The sequence below is a fragment of the Passer montanus genome, unplaced genomic scaffold (genome assembly GCF_014805655.1).
Source record: "Passer montanus isolate IOZ18808 unplaced genomic scaffold, ASM1480565v1 scaffold85, whole genome shotgun sequence".
Lineage (NCBI taxonomy): Eukaryota > Metazoa > Chordata > Aves > Passeriformes > Passeridae > Passer > Passer montanus.
In genome coordinates this window covers 1,119,862-1,136,987 of record NW_024373812.1, presented here as the reverse complement: position 1 = coordinate 1,136,987, position 17,126 = coordinate 1,119,862, and the positions used below count along the sequence as shown (strand labels likewise).

Here is a 17,126-nt window from a genome sequence, read left to right as displayed (position 1 = left end):
AATTGCATGTAATATTTTCTCTATCATTTTAAACCAGCAAAAATGCCAAGGTACAAGCTGAGTTAGAAATTCTAAAAGATCGTTTTCCTTCAGTGGCGTATTGCACTCCAGCTAGTAACCACTTTGTTGTGTCTGTTTAACTATTTAGTTGTTCACTGCCCTGAACTGAAGCCCCCTGAAAATGGTCACTTTGTCCAGAATGTCTGCAACAATTACTTTAATGCTGCCTGTGGAATCCGATGCAAGACAGGATTTGATCTCATTGGAAGCAGCATCCGGCTTTGTCAACCAAATGGGCAGTGGTCTGGATCAGAGGCTACTTGCAGAGGTATGTGTTTGAAAAGCATTTTTTCTGTTGTTCATTCTTAGCAGTGGTTTTCTTCACTCATTACATGGTCAGTTGTGCAGATCTGATCCTGTTAGCCCTGTCTGAAAGTACGTTCCAAAGGTTGGCTGCCACCCCAATCATTCCGTTTCCTTCATTTATAAAATGGAAGGGGGACTTCTACAACAGGAAAAAACAGAGCAAGATTGACCAGATGGACAGTCATTTGAAAGTGAATATACAGACTCCTTCTTTAAACCTCTCTGCACCTCTGTCTACCTAATTTGTATGAATTTTTGTATCTATCCTGTATAGATCCAGTGAACCTACCAAGTATTTAAATAGGTAACAAGACCTTTCCACCTGGCTGTTTTAGATCATCAACCATATTCTCAGCAGAGAGGGGTGTTGGTGTTGGGAGACATTAGCCATTAAAGAATTCCATTTTGCTTTCTTTCAATTTCTTCTTACCTAAAATAGGAAAGCCTGGGACTTGAGCAGGATCTTCAGAAGACTTTTGAGTGGAATTTCAATATGGAATGACTTAAAATACCCTAGAATTTCCCTATAAAAGAATGTCAGCCAGAAATAATGTGTGAAACAGATGAAACACAAGAAAGAGCATCCTGAAAAAAATTATTTCTGGATTTTGTGGTAGGAACAGAGCTTTGTTTTGCTACAACAAAACTGCCTGAGGTTGGGTTTTTGATCACTTAGAATGATCAGGCAGATATACAGGCAATCCCATGCCTGTATATCTGCCTGGTATGTCTTCCAAGGAGAAAAGGAAAAAAAAATAAACCAGGTAGGAGCCTTTATCTCCTCAACAGCCACAAGACGTAGTTCAGCATGTTTAGTTTGACTTGAATGCCCTTGACATTAGTCTGCTGCACTGGAAGCTAGTACATAAAAAGCCATCATCTCATTCTGTAGCTCTTACCCTGGCCTTGTGTTTGGGCAAAAATGTAAGACTGATTTTTGGCAGAATTAGCACTTCATGACATCACAGTAAATGGTACAGCCCTGAAAGAAACAGCAACTTACGGCTCTGAAAGGGGGAATCTGAGCTACAGATCAGTCTCTCAGGGCATTCTTTGTATAGCGGTTTATTTCAGCTTAGATTTATAGGAACTTTATTCAAATAATCCCAGAAATCTTAGGTTTCCTATGTAGCTTCCAGTGACAAGAGGAGAAGGTTTCAATAGGCCAGTATTATGAGGGGAGAAAAGGAAAAAAAAATAAACCAGGTAGGAGCCTTTATCTCCTCAACAGCCACAAGACGTAGTTCAGCATGTTTAGTTTGACTTGAATGCCCTTGACATTAGTCTGCTGCACTGGAAGCTAGTACATAAAAAGCCGTCATCTCATTCTGTAGCTCTTACCCTGTGTTCGGGCAAAAATGTAAGACTGATCTTTGGCAGAATTAGCACTTCATGACGTCACAGCAAATGCTACAGCCCTGAAAGAAACAGCAACTTACGGCTCTGAAAGGGGGAATCTGAGCTACAGATCAGTCTCTCAGGGCATTCTTTGTATAGCGGTTTATTTCAGCTTAGATTTATAGGAACTTTATTCAAATAATCCCAGAAATCTTAGGTTTCCTATGTAGCTTCCAGTGACAAGAGGAGAAGGTTTCAATAGGCCAGTATTATGAGGGTATCTTGAGTAGCAGGACTTGGAGCTGTGGACTTTCCAGCAGTCAAAACTGCATGCTGGTTCAGGAAGACTGGGACACTGGGAAAGAGCACTCTCTGTTAAAGCTTCTGTCGCACAGGCACCCTTTGTGCAAAAAATCTGGGAAAAAGCTGCAGTCAGCCACAAAGAAGGGATCCTTTATCTTCTCTTTCATTGAGAAGTGCAAGATTCTAGTACTTGAAAATCTTGCTGGAGCATTTAAAGAAATTTGCCTATTTGGGGTGTGATCTTTCTTTAACAGGGAATTTGGAAGATGGGGGAAAAGTCTGCATTGAAATACTCTCTTGATATTGAGCTAATATCCTTTGAAGCATTGGAAGGATATATTTTGGCTTCGCTTTGTTTGTGCTGTTGTCCATCATCCTGAAGACTTCCAATTAGAAAAAAATTTTTAAATCCCACTGTTACATGTGCTGGATCTGCTAGTCTTGATTCACTCAGACTATGAAAGGGAGCAAGATCAAAGGCATGGTTTATAGCTGTCTTGTTAATCCCAAGGGTATTTTATCATATAAATTAGGAAGAGGAGAGAGAGGGAAGGAAAATCCCTTTCCACTGCTTTGGATTTGACATTAAATACTCCTGTTATTTTGCTAGCTAAAATCTGCTGTCCTATTAGAAAGTGATTAAAGCAGTCATATGTCATGCAATTAACAGTGACCCAGGGGAAAAAAAAAAAAAAAAAAACCACAAACCCCATATTTAATCCAGAAAAAAAATTATTAGAAGAAACTAAAAAAAAAAAAAAAAAAAAAAAAACACAAACCCCATCTTTAATCCAGAAAAAAATTATTAGAAGAAACCCCAGAGCAAGCAGAATATACCGTTATTGTTTTTACTGTTTTCACTGGCTATTTGGAAATATTTCTTGATCATGGAAAATGTGTTACTGATAAGAGCATGGGCTGGCATTTAATGCTTGGAACCATGACCAAGGTAACGTGGGCTCAGGTACAGGTTTCTGCCAGAGCCATGCTGAGACACTGAGTAAGCATGAGCTTTGAAACACTTGAGGAGACAAGAGCACTGGGGCTGTGTAGTCCTTCCAGAAGAAATGGCTAGACAGCAGGTACTGAAGGTTCTGCCTTGTCTGTAGGCACATTAACATTGACAAGAGCCTCCTCACCACTGTTAATTCATTCAGGCTTCCTAAGTAGTAGAGCTTGGTAGAATTTGGTTCTTTTTCTGAAGATTGGGTATTTCTACTTCTGTAGAAACCTTTAAAGTGCAAGCCTACTTTCTTGTGGATAGCACATTTGAGATTCAGCTGTAAATATGTTCTTCTTACTCCCCCTACTAGAATTAAGATACAGCATTTTATAAAGCTGCTCTGTAGCTCAGAGTGCCTCACAAAATGAGCATTTCAAGACTGTTTTTAAATACACTTCGTAAAGAATGCCTGTCTATATGCAATTACAAGTGTAGTAACACCTTCAGAGAGTACATGTGAGACAGTAGTAATATAAAGAGCTGTGGGGTACATCTGTATTTCTTCTTTTCCTTCTTTCTTACCCCGTATACATAGGTTTTGCTACATTGTTTTCCACTTAGGTGCCACCATAGATCTTTTTTTTTTTTAAGTGCTGTTTGTAGCTTTCAGAAGCTGTGTAGTTAGTGGTAATTATAGAGCTGGCTTGCATTTGAAGCAGGATTCAGCCTACATGCCCATTAATTAGTTTGAGGTGTCTAGTGGTGTCCACTGGTGCACAGAATAAGCAATTAATGGAAAAAGGAGAGGTTGCCAAGATGGTTTCCCTTTGAGTGCATTTGTAGAGGAGATCATGTTTTGCCTCCTACCTGGCAGTAGCAAGATTAGGTTAATTGGCAAAATCAGCTTCTCAAATCACAGCACAAAAGCAGTTCTCTGAAACCACCCATCACCACAGGTTGCCCTCCTGCCAACAAAGTAAACAGAAGCTGTGGGAAACAATCAAGTAAGAACAGAGTTCCTCTTGTGAGGAAGGGAGAGCTGGAGAAGGCTGGAGCTGACCTGGAGGAGACTGAGAGGGGATCCTACCAATGTATATAAGTATCTGAAAAGGAGGGAGCCAGGCTCTTCTTGGTGGTGCCAAGCAATAGAACAAGAGGCAATGGGCAGAAACTGATGCACAGCTTGTTCCACCTGAGTATAAGAGAGAACTTCTTTACATTGAGTGACTTGAGCCCTGGAACAGGCCGCCCAGAGAAGCTCTGGAGTCTCCCTCAACAGAGATACTCAAAGCTGTCTGGACACAACCCTGTACAATGTCCTAGCTCTAGGATGACCAGTGTAGAGCAGAGAGGACTAGAAATGCTCCAGTGGCCCTTCAAACTGTAGCCATTCTGTGATTCTGTTGGTTTAGGGAACTGCAATCTTGGTTCTATTTCTGATCATCACACCATTTGCCCTTATTTGTTTTTATCCCTCTTTTGAACATACTGAACTGTATTTGTGAACTTAGCTGAGATCAGTTTTAAATCAGAGTTTTCCACTCATTTTGGAAAGCCAGTAGCTGGTTATTGGTGTGTCATCATCACATACACATGTCCGGACAGCAGATGTGTATAGTGTATCTACTTGAGGTACCCAGAGGCCAGGTAGTGTGTATGTAGTTCAGAGTTTTGTCTGGAGGGGATCAAGGACACAAATGCTGGAGTATGACATCCTGGCTGAAAAGGAGCTGCACTGAAAAGACAGTACAAAGGAAATAGGTCCTGTAAAGTCTTGGATTATGACATTGAAACAAAACATAAACCCGGGTCATGCCATCGCTATAGACAGTACAAAGGAAATAGGTCCTGTAAAGTCTTGGATTATGACATTGAAACAAAGAACAGAAATCCGGGTCATGCCATCGCTATGTTTTTCTTACTACAATCATTTGTATCTTTTGTGATCAATCTTAATTACAGAGTAGCTTTGTGCTAGATTGCAGCATCAGGATTTAGTAGTAAAACTGTAAGACAATCTGATGATCACTCTTCACTTCCCTGCTTCCCTTTCTGTATACCCCACCTGCACAGGATTGCATTCTTCTTGGAATCATGCCACTTTCAGCCTCTGTGCTGACCAGCAGTCAGGACTGTCTCCATGCCTGACACCTGAAAGGGTCTCTTTTGTATCAGCAACAACCTGATTTGTTCCTTTTCATCTCTCATGGACCTGGTATACAAACCATATAAATAGCTTGTATTCCTTCCTCCTCTCTCTGTCTCCTCCATGGTGCTGAGCATCTTCTCTTCTGATTTGCTGAGGCCTTCATGTGTCTATATTCTGTGAATACAGTCCCAAGTGCCTGAGAAAATTCCTGAGTACAGGGACACTGTCATCTAACCTGTTCATAAGCTCTTAGCCTGTTCCCAGACGTGTACTTAGCTCATAACAGCCCGCCAGTTTGAAATCCCCCAAAAGTTCTCAGAGGTTGCTGCAAACTAGAAACTCCCAAGAACACAGTTTTTCACAGGATTGCATTTGCCTGCAGCTGTCCTGTTTTGAAGGCTGATAGACATTACCAGCCCAGGCTGCACACTGTGTACCAGATGCACTGTTAATTTGTTAGTTTGAACTTATGTCAATACTTAGGTAAGCTTGGAAGTGTGTGCCCAACCTCATACATTCTACGTAGGAGAGTTTCAGGAAAAGGAAGGTATCAAGCCTTTGAAAAAATCTACTCTGTACTAGCTCTGTTCCCTAAATTCATACAAACTACTGTTAACTAATGTGCAAGACAGTATCTCTTCTACCTCTGAAAAACTGGGCAAAGCAGTGTAACTCCACTGATACTCAGTGCTGAGAGTGAACTGGAGTTTTTTGTCCTTTGCAGTTCGAACATGTCCCAGACTTCGGTCTCCTCAAAACGGACACATTAATTGTTCAACATCCGATATTTCCTACAAGACAGTATGTTTTGTGACCTGCAATGAGGGCTATGAAATTGAAGGAAACAGCAAACTCACCTGCCAGGGAACCTCTCAGTGGGATTCAAAGGAGCCAAAGTGTGTGGGTAGGTATCTGATCTAACTCTTTCTGTGTTATAGTGCAGCATTTTCTGACATGTTGTCACAGGTGAGAAATTCTTCTTCACAGGTGAGAATATTTTAATAACTGGTCTGTGTTATAGTGCAGCATTTTCTGACATGTTGTCACAGGTGAGAAATTCTTCATATTTTAATAACTGGCGAAGCTAAGACATGAATGAGAATTTGTCAATGGATGTTTTATCATGTCTTGGATGTTGGGGAAGGGCAAACGAATTTGTAAATGGAGAAAGTGGACAGATTATCATTTAAATATAGTGGGACTGCTGATTACTGAAAGGCTGTTGTATCTCGTTAGTGTCAGACACTGTCACAAAATTTGTTGCAAGAAACGTAGAAGCAGTAGGTCTAGGGGTTAAATATGAACAACCAGCAGTTTGAGTTATTATCATAAAACAAAAGTTGATATGCAGGCAAGGACTAGCCTTATGTTAGCCAGGTGGTGTGAGTGCCGACTGAAGGTGCAGCAGTTGTGACTTTTGCTGGACTCACAGCAAGGAAGTGAGAGTTTACACAAGTTAGGGGCTAAGCACCTCTGAGTCAAGTTTCAGAGGTCACACCAGCTGTGCAGGGATAGGTAGGTATGTATTGTGTTCCAAAAATATAGGACTGTATATTTCTGAATTATCTGTTTAGGACTAGTGACAGGTATTGAATTAACTTTGGAAAGGAAGATGATGAAATACAGTTGAAACACTTCCAAGCATAGACTGAACAGGAAAAAAAAAAAGGTGAAAAGTCTAAACTCCACCAATTGAAGTTGAAGTTGACTCAGTGCTGACCAAAGTCAGGGTGAAGTAAATGTCACCTGGATCCAGTAAATGCAGTGACAGTAGGGTGATTTGACTTGAACCTCTTGCTCTTTCTTTACTGTTTTATTGCAGTCTTAAAAATGTGGACTTTATGTGAAACAAGCATAGATTTCTAACTGTAAGTACATTCTCTGAAATTATGAAAATAATCCCCAAGAAATAATTTAACAAGACAGTTCACTAAGAGATTCTAATCTTTCCTCTGTTAAAATCAGTGGAAAAACTTCAATTAACTTCAAAAGGAAGGGACCCTGAAATCCGGTTGGGATATTATAATTAGAAGATTAACCATATTCATCAGTTTAATTTATCCTTCCTAGCTTAGCATTTTGATTAATAAAATCCAGCTCTGCTCTCTATCAGAAGATTTCTTCACACCATGCATTATTGCCTCCATTCCTGGATTACCCATGGCAATATCTTATTTTTTGCTGAGTCTGAAAAATTTAGTGAGAAAGGTACCTTTGATTGTCAGAAAGGAAAGAGTGTTAGCTAGAAAGCATCTCTGCTGCTTCTTGTGACTGGTGTTTAGAACAAGCTTGCTGAAATTCTGGTTCAATATACATGTGTGGGGTTTTATTCAGGGAGAGGTGTTAATCAGAACACTGATATTGCATCCTCCTCTTGAAGGTTGAAGCTACAATTTGTACCCATTTTTTGAATGACCATCATTGTCATGGAGGTATTGTCTGTTAATTTTTAGTCCAAATAGCTCCTAACTATTATTTACAGTCTGTTATAGAAAAGGTACTGGAAATCCTGCTGTATTTAGGCATTTGCAATTGATAATATATTAATTTCATATCCTTCTGTTAGAAAACTCAAATGAAGTTGTCTTCACGCTGTTATCTTGAAATCGGTTTCTTGGACCTCAGGGTATCCTTCTAGCCGGTTTCCTGAATGCTTTTGGGTTTGATTGGTTATCAGTGCAAAGTTTGCCATATTTGCAAGTTAGCTCACTGAGACTGTACCACAGCCAAATGTAACCAAAACTGACACTATGACATAACATTTCCTGGATTGTTTACAGTCACTTCTGTGGGATCTATTGTCATGCATCACTTTCCAAGAGACTGGAAGGCAATGCAAGTTTGGATATTACACGTTTAAAATTTTCTCTTTTGCATTTAAGATATTGTTAACAATGAGCTATTTCTGAGGAGGCTACATGTATTTTATAGGTGTCTGACAAACAAGATGTCTACTAAAAAAGGGAACTTGGTCATTTGTCCAGCTTGGGGAGGAAAAAAAAACAAAACTGGGAAAGCTCCATTGTCATGTTCTTGTGTTTCCTACCCATTGGCGAGAGTTTAATATCAATCACTTTAAAATAAATACATTTTGCAAGATTATTTCTCCCTTCTTTGTTCAAGGTTTAGTGAAGAGAAGTAAAATACAAATGACCTCCAGGGTGTTGATGCCATCTAGCGTTGAAAGAATCACTAGTTCACGGTCCTGATTGCAGCTGGCCAGGCTTTTTTCCTGAAGCAGTCTTGGCAAAGGGATTGGAGGAAGGAGGCATGATATGCTTTGTAATCTTATTTCCCAAGTTCTTTTTGATGTTGAGAATTGCAATACAGTGTTGTGCTTCATCACAGGTGCTTGCAGGAGAAAGCAGGTTCTTGTGTCTCCTTAGAAATACTCCTATATTAATTCCCTATCAATATGACTAATGTCATGGATATCCCTCTACCCTTAATGAATTCCAGACTTTTGGATTAGCTTGATCAAATTCTGGAGTTGAGCACAGATAAAAAATCTAAACAACGTTGTTACAGTTGTTTTTCCTGGCAAAAACCTGTCTTGCTTAAAAGAAATTCCCTTTTGCTCGATATACCAAATTTTGTTCTGATTTTTGTGAGACATTTCAGGATTGTGCTGTCATTGGATTTTTCTACTGTAGCTGGATGTGTCTCAAGCAAGAGGCACAACTGTTTTTGCTTCCCAGAGAACTGCAACTTTCTCTGCTTTTCATGCTTACATGTTTCAGTTTCTCTACTTGTTCCCTGAGTAATATACATTTTAATGCTTTTAGATTCCCTCTACAAATACTGTTTTTAAAATTTGTTATCTTTTTGCTATTTGTCAGTTACCTTCATGTGGTGAGCAATCAAAACTTAAGGTTTGGGGTTTTTTTCCTGATGGAGTTGTTCCACCTTGCAGAGCCAGCAGTATCTGCTTGAACTATAAAAATGTTTTAGAAGTGTTTATGACCTGTGTGTCCTATTGAAATGAAGTGCAGTTCTTAAAAGCTTGATCTTTTAAGCATTTCAGCATTGAGGGCTTAAATTTCCTGAAATTTAAATACAGAATGCTTAGAATCTTTAATTTTTTTTCTTTCATGCATAAAAACTAGTTTTCAGTTACTTGCTGTGTGTTTTGGGAAAGGAGAGGAGAGAAAAGGAATGTGAAGTATTTTGAATGTGAATCACTTTTGTGTCATTAAACCATTGCTAAGAGCTCAGTAGAACTTCCCTTCTGTGTAGCTGGGTTGGGTTGGTTTTTGTGGTCTCCTGGTGTAAAGACCTGTCTGATTTCTACACTGACAAGCTATAAAGAGTTACAAGTCTTCTCATTGGCCCTGAAGGGAGCGTTTTTCTTGTGTTTGCCTGTTATCTGTTGTAAGAAACAGTACTGAAAGTGTGCAAAATGCATTCATGAGATACCCCTTTTTGCCCCTTTCTTAATGTCTCCATATTTGAAGTGAAAATAACATTCCTAAAAACAACAGCTTAAGAATGAAACAGAGCTTTTGTGAACCTCTTTAAACACATCATGGTTTTTGCTTTGATTCAAATTGTCTTCAGGATTTGTAGTGAGCCCTATTAATAGAATAGTTCAAAACTTCCTTTAAAACCTTTAGGCAACCGTTAACCCTCCCTGATTTTACACAGCTCAGCTGCTTCCTATGGTCACCCTGAGTCTTTCCAGCTGTTTTGAACACAGACAAGACCAAGTCCAATTTAATTTGGTTTGGAATGCAGTAAGCAAAACCATGTGTCATATCCCTAACCTATAAAGAGTTCACAGCAGAATATCCTTCTTCTTCTCCCTTTCTTATTTTAAGATAGAGTATAGAAGATGTAGAAAACTACAGATACCTCTTCAATTCTCTCTTCTGCTATGGTCTACTTTTCATAGAAGCAAGAAAATGCAACTGCAAAACAACCATGAAAGATGAAGTGTAAGGAAAAGAAGAAGGAAATAAAAAGGCAAATCTATAGAGTGAGATATAGTGGATCTGCATGAAAATTACCATGTTTCAGTTTCAGTGAAGAGCATGAGCAAGAAACAGAACTGATAAACTGGCTGCTGTTTACTTCAGTCATTACTGAAAGTTGAGTAGCAAAGCTTCATCAGGTTGTAATGTTTTGGTGCACTCATACCCCTACAGACTCTTGAATAGACTGTGTATTTTGTGTTCCCACTAATTTTACATATGACTTTATTTGCAGGTTTTCTGAATGTGTACTTTGTGTATGTCAGTGATAAGTCACGTTCTACTGCTGTCTTGCAGAAAAGCGTTGTCCCATCCTCCAGAAACCAGCAGGTGTGACAGTTCTCCCTCCCAGATGTGGGCTGGAGCCTGTCATTTCTGGGACTGTGTGCCAGCTGAGCTGTCCCCAAGGATTCATCTTGTCTGGAGCTAGAGAAGAAATAAGGTGCATTTCATTTGGGAGATGGAGTGCAAACATCCAGGAGGCTCTGTGTAAAGGTAGAGCACAAAATCATGTCTGTGTATATGAGTGCGGAATTGAAGGGAAGCACACAGCAAATAACTGAGTGAGGACAGGCTTGGAGTGGGGAAAGCACATCTTGCACAGTGTGTAAGAAGTATGGCCTGTACCTTTACAGTTTGCCTGTCAGATTTACTTGTAGTTTGTAATAAAAATGTGGAGTTCAGAGGTCCCTTGAGTGTGATCTTGTAGTGCTCATCATCAAGTTCCTCTCCTGGGCTCCATCTCTTATTTGTTAGCAAGCTGCATGAGGTAAATTTGAAATTTCAAAGTGGAGGTGAAAGCTCATAGCTTAAAGATATTAAAAGTGGAACCCACACTTCTAATAAAATAATAATGGCAATGCTATCACTTCTGTTTTAGCACAAGTTTATGTAAACCCTGTAGTCAGAGCAGAACTGTAAAGGTTGTGTAAGGCCTGGCTCATAGGCAGACTATAGAGAAATGTTCATTTTAGTTGTCTTTGAGTGGCTACAGCTGTTGACATGCCCCAAGCAACAATGCACAAGGGTTAAGGCCAAAATTCACTAACACCAAGTGTACTGGCTGACACAGAGTGTAAAGCTGGGCAGGAGAAGGTGACATGCATTTCGGTATGGTTCTACCATATTTACCCACCTCTTCTAGAAGTGCTAGGTTATTTATTCCCTTACACATAGGCATAACTGAACTGGAAAGGGTCTGGTTTTGGATTATAGTAGGATAAAAACAGGAGTTTCTCTGGGAATATGCTCTTCAGCTCTTCATGAGCTATTGTGCTCTGAGAATTACTTCTTTCCCCCAAAACTGGGGCCCTTGCCAGCCACAAGGTGATGGAACGGTACAGAAAACTCTTACACCAGTCATCATGCCAGGTCGCTACAGAAACGGAGGCTTTTTTTTTTCCTCTGTACAGGCCAGGAAGACTTTGTCACTCTGTTTAAACATACTGTTTCCCATTTTGTGATGTACCACATTGTTTTTCTGAATCTCTTATGTAAACCTGGGCCAAACCACAGTTTTTAATATTTGATGGCATCCCAGCACAAGCTGAAGTGTTTAGATCAAGATAAAACAGCATGGCTTGGGTTCAAGCTTTTAGATATTACCAGTGCATAAACCCCTAATGTAGGAGACACTGAGAAAATTTGAAGCTTATTCTTTTTGAATAAAAATGAACAGTTGTCTTTCAATTGCTTTCATTCTTGTTATTGTCTTTCTCTGTTTTGCTGCCAGCATATTTGGCCAGTTCAAAAGAGCCATTTTCTTTCTGACTTATTTATTATTACCCTTTTTAGAGAATTTCACTTTCAAGTGGAATTTGCCCCAGCCTGAAGGCTGTGGTCAAGGGAGTGTGAACCATAAGTGGTAGTTATTTATAAGAGTGCATTTCTAATAAAATTTTCATTTGAATGAGTTCAAAGGAAGGCAAAATCACATGCATTTATTGCTTTGCATTCTTAATTATGTAATTTAATTGCCAAACTTATGTTTTTACTGGAACTATTTCATAATAAAAATATAAGTGATATCAGTTCTGAGTTGTTTTAAAGCCTCTTGGGCATAGATGAGTTCAGAGCCAAATGTATCCTTGTCTTATGAATCTAGAGACCATTTATCAAGCACTACAGCAATAAAATAACCTGACCACAAATGTTTTGGGGGGCCCTGTGCCAAGGAACTGAAGAAGAACTTGAAGTTTGTCAGAGAAACTTGAGGTGTAGATGTTTGTGGTGTTCTTACCCATACTATGCCACCAGTCCTCTGGAACCATCTGGCATTGTCACATACTACAAGATTCTATTTGTCCTACATAATACCTTGTAAAAGGAGTTTATTAAGGAAAATTTCCAGCAACTGCTGCCTGAATTCTTGACACTGTTACTTTTAAGTCAGTTCCACAGCAGGCTCCAGAGAATTTGAGTCACTATTGTCTTGTTTGTAGTATATATATCATGTCACAACTACTTCCAGGTTTTTCTAGTTATTGACTATCAGAAAGAAGTGTTTTCATCTGTATACGTCCTGTGTCTGGACAGGGAAGGGATGGAGAAGGAAGGAATGGGTAATAAAAGAAATAAATTTATTCTTTTTTATTACTTGGGGTTTGGTTCTATGTAGAAACCAAAATATCGCTGTGCTCAGTGATAAACAAAAATACAGCAAAAATCAGTCCTTTCCAGAGAAGAATTTACTATTCATGTGTGAATCTCTAGGAAAGAATTACAAAGGGGTAGAAACAGAAATTTTGCAAAAATGCTTACATTTCTATTCCAGGCAGTACAAAAAAGAGTGATTATAAGGTTTTACTTCTGTAATACTACATATAAAATCAGATTGTCTTTTTCTGGTTTAGATATTGAAGCGCCTCAGATTCACTGCCCAGACAATATTGAGACTGTGACTCTGGAACACCATAACTCTGCTAATATCAGCTGGCAGGTACCAACAGCTAAGGATAACTCTGGTGAAGAGGCAAGTCAAAATCTGTATCTATTTAACTGGAGGCAATCTGCCTGATTTCAATTAATTTTATGATCCACTAGAATTTCTTTCTTCTGATAAGCAGAAGTAGAAGAAAAATCTCCTACAAAGTTTGTATCTTGAGAATTCAGCATTTTCTGTCTTGATTAGATTAGAGTTATACAGTCACAGAACACTGCATGGAGTGTCAGTGCATAAAACCTCATATGGTTAATTTATGTGGTCAAAAGAAAGAATGTGCTCTTGTTTATAATATGAAGACAGCTGCTTTAAAAATGAGCACTTAGAATGTGAAGAAGTTTAATAAACTCATCTCAGAAGGAAGTAAACCAGTTCATTAATCTAAAGGGCTAATAAGTGCACATTATGATAAGTAATAACTATAAGTTCAGCTTCCTGGGTGAGAAAGAGAAATCTGATTTTCCTGTGCTGGGTTCAGAAATGTGGCCATTGGCTACTGTGCCTGTCAGGGTGTCTGGAAATTGAGTTACCAGGAAAACTTGCTCCAGAGCTGTTTCATAAAGAGCAACATTCCCTACAGGCTCAGGCATGATCAAGTTACAGCAACTGAATGCTTTATCAGGAGTCAGCAGAAGAACAGTGAGTCTGTGTGTGCTTTTAATGCAGGAGGTTTTTGCTCTAGGAAACAGTTATCCCAGTAAAAGAGATTTAAGTTCAGACATTATTTTCTGTGGCATAGCTATGGTAGGTACTACAGTTCTGCTGACATGGGGTCATTCACTGAATTGCAGAAGCCAAATGCCATACTGAAGCATCCATGGGCTATTGATGCATGCACATACATAGATTGAAACTGGACATGTAAGTACTTACAGCCCACAGCTGTCTGCTCCACTCCTCTCCCAGGTCTGCTACCCTTGCAGCTGGAGAACTGTCAGCAGACAAAACAGGTTCTTTGCTGACAGTGTGCCTTCAGTCCCATTTGACAAACAAGGGTCGCTATGGAATTTTCTTAATACACAGTGCTGTAATCTGCACCAGGTCAGGGTCAGGATCCTGACTGGTAAAATCCATGACTGCCTTCCCATGTTGCCATAAGGAAGGCAGACATAAGAAGGGACATACAGCACTCTGTTGTGAAGTGTGTCCTCATTACTTTAAGAGGCTATTTGCATTAAGAATGAACAGGCTTGACACTGAAGGATACTGTTCTGTCCACTTTTTGAAACATGGATATTATGATTAGTAACCAGCTTTGGCTTTTAAATAATGAGTGTTTTCCTGTAACAGGTCTCAGTTCATGTTACTCCAGCTTTCATACCACCATTTCTTCTCCCAATTGGCGAAGTTGACATTACTTACACAGCAACTGATAAGTCAGGCAATGAAGCAAGATGCACATTCAATGTCAAGGTTATTGGTAAGTGCTGGTAAAAATCACTGGAAAGGCTGTTTATAATGGCTGAAGCCTTCTTATTTGTGCAGAAAGAGACTGTGAGTCACTGTGACCTTTATGTGTGCAGTTATAAGCCAAGGAATATTGTCATCTCCATAAAGGCTTTGCATCTGCATAAAGTCTTTGCTTATGTGCAGTCACTGCTTGCAATGTTCAGTTTGGGGTGCATTTTATTTTGCTGTTCGTTCTAACTGTTAAGATTTCTCCTCACACTGGTTTATTAAATGCATTATTGCATTGTCAGTAATTACCTTCATCATGAATCTCTATTTAATTCTTGAAAGACTCCAACAAAGTTTCTGAGATTCACACATATTGCATTGATGCAAATCATTATTCAAGTATTTCTGTCAGACAGTTGTGTTATTCAGGTGTCCTGCAGGTACTCCAAGGCTTGCTCTGCAGAAGGCAAACACTGCAGAAACCACAAGTTCAGAAGAGTAATTACTCTTGTCCATTCACTCAGCATCTTGCAGTTGCAGCAGCTCCCAAGTGTGCACCTTTGTATTATCTTCTGATATGAAATTAAAGCTGCTATTCTGGTTATGGATGCTACTTGAGTGTGGCAGTAATTCTGCAAGCTAATGTCATGCCATCCTTTCAAATTCTGCAGATGTAGAACCTCCTGTAGTTGACAGATGCAGATCTCCACCACCCATGCAAGCAGCAGAGAACGACTACCCAGTGACATGGGAAGAACCAGAATTTTCAGACAATTCAGGTGAGATAGTGCTCCCCAAAACATACATGAGACAGTGGAAGGCTAGAGAGCTCCTGTTCACCCTTGATCCCTTGGAGTTTGAGATTTGCTGAGGCTCCTTTTACTTAGTTATTTTTAAGTAATTTGGAAGATTTGCTGCCATTTCCTTTTCCATTTGTCAAGGTTGGGTATGAGCAACACTTTTCCTTACCGCTGCTTTAGGTTATCTTTTAACTCTTCTAGGTGGTCCACTGACTGTCACTAGGAGTCATGCACCTGGAGATCTCTTCCCCAAAGGAGAGACAACAGTCCAGTACACAGCTGTGGATCCTTCTGGCAACAACAGGACATGTGAGATCCACATTGTAATCAAAGGTGCGTTGTCTTCAAATACCTGGAATTGTTTTAACTGAATACCATAAAGAATGCAAGATTGCTCCACATCCTCATTTAGTTATTCCCATTTTATATTGAGGTAACTTGAAGGCAGTCAAAATATTTGCTAGTGCTACAAATAAATTGTCCACTATTAAATCAGGACAGCAGTGAATTTCTAACTATAAATACAAATTACATATAAAAGAGTTGAAATTGTGATTCATTAAGCAGTAAAACTTGCAGAGTTTGCAATCCCATGTAGAATGTATTAATAGGTGTTACTTGAATCTTACTTCAAATCTGTAGTTGAAGGGAATTTTCTGCCAATTTTTCTCTAATTACATGCAAATACTGCAGCAGATAATAAAACACTCTTTAGATTTTGGAATATGCCCGTACCTATAGATACACTACTGTATTTTGTTTATTTCATAGACATCTCCTACCCACAGTTCACTTTCTCATCAAAAATTAAAAAAATAATTTGGCAGATAAACTATATTAAAAATGAAAAATCTACTTCATATCTGCTCTCTACTTTGTATGTCTCAGTTGGACATCTGTATAAAAATACCTGTTAGTGAAGAGAGAATTTAAAATCATGCAGACTGGAATTTTGGTTGTAGCTTTCAGGAAAGGTAAGTTGCAAATGAATGTGCTAGTCTCTGATTTGCTCTAAATCTCAGCAAGAACCAGCCAGTGCTTAGAACTGGCATTGTATCAAGGTCTATTCCATCTCAGACTTTTTGTGGTTCAGTGTTTGTGACATAGTAATTACAGACATTCACAACTTCCTTCACAGCTGGCCTCAAAAATGAATCATAACTGAGGTCATGAGGTTATCCTAAGGTGATTCTAATTCATTCATATGTTGATGTGAGGGTCCAGGATGGATAATGTTAATTTCAGAACTCAAGAGGTAATATAGTTTACTAGAATTCATTGTATTAAATGTGTGTGAAAATTTGTATTGATGTTTTAAATTATTTTAGTAAATAGTTCTTCATATGTATAACATTTTTTAAGTCTTCATGTTTCTGGTTTTCTGATTGCAATAGCAAAATTTGAGAATTATTTAGCAGTAGCTTAATCCTGACTTTATGGATATAGCAAATAATGCTTCCACAAACTTCAACAGAGGCAAGATCAAGTCAATACTAAGTACTTTTGGAAATCCTATCAGTGCTGTTTTTATGCAGGATCACTTATTTCATCACATTAATCAATATATAAATATTTGTATTTTTCATAGGTTCTCCCTGTGATGTTTCCTTTGAGCCTGTGAATGGTGATTTTGTATGCACATCAGATGAAGCAGGAGTTAATTGCACATTGCACTGTGCAGAGGGTTACAGCTTTTCAGAAGGATCAAGTGAGAACTACTATTGTGCATATGATGATGGTCTCTGGAAGCCACCTTATTCTCCAGAGTGGCCTAGCTGCTCTTGTAAGTCTTACTGTTACTAGAATGGATCTGCAACTCATGAAACACTAAATTCAATGAGAAAGCAAATGAAAATGTTTTAGAAAATCTGATTTCTGTTTATTTATATAACAAATATAATCTGTGCTCTGCCTCTGA

General features: G+C 38.9%; 1 protein-coding gene across 1 annotated transcript in view; it reads left to right on the top strand.

Moving 5' to 3' along the window:
- Positions 1-17,126, top strand: part of SVEP1 (sushi, von Willebrand factor type A, EGF and pentraxin domain containing 1) — a 118,436-nt gene that overhangs the window by 39,443 nt on the left and 61,867 nt on the right. Inside the window, exons 5-12 of the mRNA XM_039733256.1 lie at positions 149-328; positions 5,824-6,003; positions 10,367-10,564; positions 12,922-13,040; positions 14,301-14,430; positions 15,080-15,187; positions 15,410-15,541; positions 16,797-16,991. Of these exons, the coding sequence (XP_039589190.1) occupies positions 149-328; positions 5,824-6,003; positions 10,367-10,564; positions 12,922-13,040; positions 14,301-14,430; positions 15,080-15,187; positions 15,410-15,541; positions 16,797-16,991 (1,242 nt within the window). The remainder of the gene's footprint in view (positions 1-148; positions 329-5,823; positions 6,004-10,366; positions 10,565-12,921; positions 13,041-14,300; positions 14,431-15,079; positions 15,188-15,409; positions 15,542-16,796; positions 16,992-17,126) is intronic.